Raw genomic sequence first — 6,047 nt, 5'->3', positions numbered from 1 at the left:
TAAGTCCCAGTCTACAATAGAGATTTAAGCCCTAAGCCTTAAGAAATTGACTAATCACAGTCGCGCATTCTGCTCACACTTGACCGTGATTGGCCAATTTCTTAAAGCTTAGGGCTTAAATCATCTATTGTAGACTGGGACTAAAGAAATGCGCAAAAAAACCCGCGTAAAAAGGAATTTAGGTGCAGTCGGTGCAGTACTCATTCAGTGGAGAGAGCAGTAATAGGGGAACGACAGTGCTGCACCCTGTCTCCGGAAGTTGTGAACTAATCACACTTCCGCCGCCACTGATATGCGCCAAGAGTCGAGACCCTATTGACTAGTCATTAGGTTATCGTGGCTTGTCAAGTGTCAGTCGTGTCTCTAAAAAAATCATGACGTCCGTCAGCGAGATCGACGCGGTGTCCAAATCGAAAAAGCCGTCGGGTGAGCATTTCAGCGATCGTTAAAGGCTCGAGAGCAAGTGGCTCAACGATCTCGATTTAACAGTTTAACGATCGACGAGCTTTCTCGCTGATAAACCCCCGACGGTGTCACTTTGCTCGATGACTGACCGATGACCTCGAGATAATTTCAAGTTTCGCACATTTCCCCGATATTGTTTAAATAATATTGCGAAACTTTTCTAGGTCCTAATTATTTGCTTCTGCTCAAGTTCGACTGGCTCTTTACCTGTTTTCACATCGACCAAGTTGTTGAAAGAGACGGGGAATCGATTGCGGGATCGCATATCATCGAGTCATAATGTTTACGAAAATTATCCCAATTTACTCACGAGACGCGCCAATGTTTCATTATGCAATACGCGCATTTTAGCTCTTTCATCTGACCTTCGTTATCCTTAGAATTAGGTGTCTCGGTAAAGATAAAACGGAGATAACGCAGGACTACGGATCATCTTGTGCGTCGTCTACAACGCGTGGAGTGAACCTGGAGCAAGGAGTAGGAGTAAAAGTGAGGAAAGAAACCAGTTTCACTTCTTACGCCTACTTGAGCTCTTACGCTCGCTCTCGGTGAATTGGAGCGCCATCGGCCGACGTTTTTACAAATATTGTAAAAACCATGTCTGTATTTCAGTTTCCTTGCACCAGAAGCTAAAGGTCGTGGTTCTCCCTTGCTCCTTACCCCACGCATTGTAGACGACACATTAGGGTGTGTTCGGTAGCTCTGTCGGTGCTACTTGGCGCTGTTATGCGTCGAAGAAAGATAGGACGCCGCTTTCAGCGCTAAGTAGCGCTGATCGTGAGCTCCCAGACGCACCCACAGTTTCACAAAGGTCCGTTAACTGCTAACCGACAGTCCATTGATTCTCTGTCCCTTCTTAGATGACAAGATGGAAAGAGACAGGGAGTCGACTGAACCCTAGTTAACAAGTAACCGATGTTTGTGAAACTGGCCCTCGAGCTCGTTGCCTCATTATCTCAACAATCTCGTTTCTCTTATTGCCAAGAAATTACTACGGCCTGTAACATCCGAGAAAACAGAGTCGGGGAAATTGATAACATCGCGTACGTTGTCGATACTATAAGCATGCTTTTGGAGATGTATTCCTGATAGATGCAATCTTTGGCATGCATGCAGATAGCGCGTTCAAGCAGCAGCGGCTACCGGCCTGGCAACCGATACTCACAGCTGGCACAGTCCTGCCGACGTTCTTCGTGATAGGAGTCGCATTCATACCGGTCGGCATCGGACTGCTTTATTTTTCTGACGAAGTCAAGGAACATATTATAGACTACACCTACTGCAGCTCCATCGAGCACATCGGAGACAACGGCCTGTATAAGAAGTGCGCGGACGTAATCGCGGCGGATGCGACGCAAACCTGCAAGTGCAGGATAAATTTCGAGCTGACCACGGAGTTTGCCGGCAAGGTTTACATGTATTACGGCCTGACGAACTTCTATCAGAATCATCGTAGATACGTAAAATCTCGGGACGACAATCAACTGCTGGGACAGCTGAGCCAGATGGTCTCGAGTGACTGCGAGCCGTTTGCCTATGACGAAGTGACTCCCAACAACAAGACTCCCATCGCTCCGTGCGGCGCCATCGCGAATTCGCTCTTCAGCGACAATCTGACGCTATACTCCGTCAAGCACACCATGTTTGTACCGTTGCTAAAAACCGGCATAGCCTGGCCGTCCGATAAGAATATCAAATTCAAGAATCCAGAGGGAAACCTGACGGACGCGTTCAAGAACTTCGCCAAGCCTAAGAACTGGACTAAACACATCTACGATTTGGATCCCTTGGATCCTGATAACAATGGATTCCAAAACGAGGATTTAATCGTGTGGATGAGAACCGCTGCGTTGCCCACTTTCAGGAAACTCTACCGCAGGATCGATCACTCCCAGGATGGCTTTAAGAATGGCCTGGTTGCGGGAAACTATACTCTTAACGTCGACTATTGTAAGTAATCTAAGCAAGTTGAGTGGTGACTTGCACGAACACGCAAATAATTCAAATAATAAAACTGCAAATTACCGATTGGAGATTGTAAAATGGAAAATTCAAGCTCTATGTCGCATGCATTTTATTTAAGTGAACATACAATGAGGGAGATTAGGTAATCGAATGCTTTTCTTTTCAGCATTTTCAGTATCCTCCTTCTACGGAAAGAAAAAGATGATTTTAAGTACAACCTCGCTTTTGGGAGGAAAGAATCCCTTCCTCGGTATCGCTTACATTGTTGTGGGGAGTTTGTGCTTGCTGCTGGGCGTAGCACTACTCATTATACATATTAAATGTTCCAAAAGGTAATCAATATATTCCCTCATTTTATATGTCCCTCTCAATTGTCCATTTCAATGAACAGTAAACATATAAAACGTCCTACTTAACGTCATCTATGTGGTGAAGGAACGTCTACACGAATTACTGAGCTAGTCATGTAAAGTCAAGATTAATATCTTTAATGTTCACAACTGTACTTGAATTTTGTGCGATGTTAAACGTGCACGATCTAACATGTGTCAATCGCAGACGGTATAATCACTTGTGATTTGTAATCTCTCGAGCTGGGTCGACACAGAGATACATGTTTAATATATATATTTTTTTGTTTCGTGACATGAGTTGATAATATAATATCTGATATATGTTATACAGCAAACTAATGTAAAGACGACTACAAGAAAGTATTCTTAAGGCACCCGTGTATGTTCTTGTAAGTGTTTGTGGTATTGTGTTATGTCTATCCTTTATAATTGACATGTAAAGATCTTTATAAAATATGACCAATCGGGCAATACTTTTGTCGCTCGTAATGTCACTTCAACACGGAATGCCTAGAAATACATGAAACTTTTTACGCCGAAGGAACCAACGATTAGCTCGACTAGTCATATTTAACGTATTTTATGCTTTGCCAGAATGTGTGTGCATTTTTCTGCTATCTTTCTCAGAAGAATTTGTGTGTGGGGTATTTGTTCTTCAAACGTTACTGTGTGCAGTTTTTTTTTTATATTAAATGACAGAACATTTTAATGCAACACTATTGAGCTTATTGTTTATATAATTATGCAATATAAATAATAAGCAATAGGAAGACAAAACAATTTCACATAATTATAACATAATTGTTTAAAAATAACGATACATGTTTGTGTACAAAGATGAGAAGTTACAGCGAACTGTTTGTCCAAGTAATTTCATTCTGTACGTGCTTGTTCTGTGTTTTTACGTTCTGTACATATAATTTGATTTATGCACATATTTGAGATCATATTTGAAAGTAGTTGCACTTTTCGATGTCCTCGAAAAATCGACCAGATTATTATAGAAATTCCTGTTCGATAAGAAACAATTCGATTCAAATTTCATAGTATAAAGAAGCATGTCGCATGCCCTGAGAAAAGTACATTTAAAAGCCGGTAGTGCGTATATTACTACTTTACGCGTATCATTACATTTCGAAGCATTTTGGTTTTTCCTGCGCTTTTATATTACTGTTGGGTTTTATTTTATTAGCAAACCGATACGTTGGGCGTAAATTTTCTTTCGCAATTATCACATATGTTCATGTCTTTCTTTTTAGCACCGCCGACATGATCAGTGTGACTCCGACTACGGAATATCATCATTAGGGACGACTCGTTTACTCGAGATGGATATAATTTCATCAGTATAAGAGCCTATCGTTTATCGTAGAACGAGTGAATTTTTCCAACAACGTTGGTTTTCGTTTTTCAGTCGTGAACTGCGGTAAAGGACAAAACTTCTGCTTAATTTTAAAGGATAATTATATTTTAAAGGTTTTAACAGTTTCAGTATTGCTACACGTACGGCATACACAATAGGATTTTCATAATTGACTTATCCTTGAAATTGTACTACACTTGGAACTGTAAACTTCAGACAGAGCAAATCCAATAATTATTTGAAACTTGATTGACAATTGAGTTGCCGTCGATACTTGACTAAGTTGTGAATATCCTATTATGGAATACTATACAGGGTGGGCCTAAATGCGTGGTGTAGCCGGAAAGGAGGTGATTCTGTGGTTCAAAATAAGTCGAAGTGATAAAATTAATTGTTTTCTCTAACATTGCTTTCTTTTAATCGAGACACTTGGCTGAAATTTGAAGTTTTTGCTGCAATTCTGTACAATTTGTCTTTATTGTCCCGGTTTATTTTCCAAGATGTAAAATCACCTCCTTACTGCTTATATTTCGGGACCCACTGTGTATATCAGCATAGTGAACGAAAGTATTACACAAATCATACAATGCTGAAACCAAATGTTTATTAAACTATTATTCCATTTGTAGATAGTAGATTTTTTGTAAGATGTTTTTTTTTATTAAGAAAAATGCGCTGCGATGCATTTGTCGATGCACTTATCTTACGTTTGCGTTTGATTTAGAGCAATTTAAACTTTCTATTTTAGTCTTCGAGCTGTAATATAAAGATTTAGAAGTTTAACGTAAATTAAATATTTTCTTGCGGTGGCTTCGTACGATACAACAGCCCACACAGTTACTTTCCTCTTTTGCGGTGTTTTATTTAACTTAACTTTGACATACCAGAGTGCAAGAGTGGGCGGCTTAACAGTGATTAAAAAAATTGAGCATCTCCAAAACGCGCGAGATCCACCTCGGACTGTTGTATTTTACGAAGGAAACCAAATGTTAGCGCTGTCACTTGAGGATTAATATTTATTGCGTCAAGTTAACAATTATAGATTCTACGAACTTGTGTCTACGCACTTGTAATTTCTAGATGTCTTGAAAGCGCGAGATATATATATATACATAGGGAAAAGTGGAATATTGCATTTTCGGGGAATCAGTTGCATTGCAAAAATGTAGATAACGTACACGTGTATATTTTTACCCTTTCGATAGCACGTTTCTTTTACGAAATCTGATTGATCGAAATGACGAACTGGTATCATGGAAATTGATTATCGGTCAGCCAATTGTGTTCTCGTGTACCATGGCTCTCGAAAGTATTGAAAGACGGCGAGGTGTCCGCAAATTAAGCGTTCGAATGTTGAATCCCGAGCCGTAGCACGGCTATAACGTAAATTGTTCATTAATTTGGATCTCTCTACGGGGACGGCGTTGCCCTCAGAATCTTTCTTCTGAGCGCAATTTTGATTTATTGTGCCTTAACTAGATGTGCATGCATACCGAGCGACGTAGTAGAAGGGAGATTCGTGTCGTAATCACTTTGTAACAGAAACGAATTGCCGCGATCGCATTGCGATGTAAACCACTTGTGAGTGGTCATCAATCTAGTCTACTGTTAACATAACGATGTGAATAAAGAGAAACGATTAAAGAGCCGAGCTGCAATATTCCTTTTGCGTATAATAATTAGCTGTTAACTGCGGGCGTATCAGCGAGAATGGTTCGCTCGCGTCCGGACGAACGTGGAGAAGGGAATCGCGTTTAAAAGACGAGCGGAGTGTCGATTAACTTTTTTTTTAATTCTTAGAGATTAACCGAGATTAAAGTTAGTCTGTGTTAGTGAAAATAATATTCGTATCTTATTAACGTTAAGTTATTAAATGTTTTATTGTCTAACATGTCAGGAAA

At 40.2% G+C, this 6,047-nt stretch overlaps 1 protein-coding gene across 2 annotated transcripts; it reads left to right on the top strand.

Moving 5' to 3' along the window:
* The first annotated feature begins 276 nt into the window (after window positions 1-276).
* Window positions 277-5,806, top strand: LOC105565112 (cell cycle control protein 50A). Of its 2 annotated transcripts, XM_012018043.1 has the most exons (5): window positions 277-426; window positions 1,582-2,415; window positions 2,597-2,762; window positions 3,115-3,172; window positions 4,043-5,806. In XM_012018043.1, the coding sequence occupies exons 1-4, from the start codon at window positions 375-377 to the stop codon at window positions 3,125-3,127; spliced, it is 1,065 nt and encodes a 354-aa protein (XP_011873433.1). In that variant the 5' UTR covers window positions 277-374; the 3' UTR covers window positions 3,128-3,172; window positions 4,043-5,806. The 2 variants fall into 2 exon arrangements, with proteins under 2 accessions (XP_011873433.1, XP_011873432.1); XM_012018042.1 differs by lacking the exon at window positions 3,115-3,172 and having other exon boundaries at window positions 278-426.
* The last annotated feature ends 241 nt before the right edge of the window (window positions 5,807-6,047 follow it).

Source organism: Vollenhovia emeryi, unplaced genomic scaffold, assembly GCF_000949405.1.
Source record: "Vollenhovia emeryi isolate VEMERY1.0 unplaced genomic scaffold, V.emery_V1.0 DF939155.1, whole genome shotgun sequence".
NCBI lineage: Eukaryota > Metazoa > Arthropoda > Insecta > Hymenoptera > Formicidae > Vollenhovia > Vollenhovia emeryi.
Note: the sequence above shows the minus strand (reverse complement) of the source record. Positions and strands in the feature narration are given on the sequence as shown.

Coding starts and splice junctions, on each gene's coding strand:
- LOC105565112 (XM_012018042.1), top strand. CDS start 375: ATGACGTCCGTCAGCGAGATCGACGCGGTGTCCAAATCGAAAAAGCCG. Junction 427..1,581: donor CAAATCGAAAAAGCCGTCGG/GTGAGCATTTCA, acceptor GCATGCATGCAG/ATAGCGCGTTCAAGCAGCAG. Junction 2,763..4,042: donor CATATTAAATGTTCCAAAAG/GTAATCAATATA, acceptor CTTTCTTTTTAG/CACCGCCGACATGATCAGTG.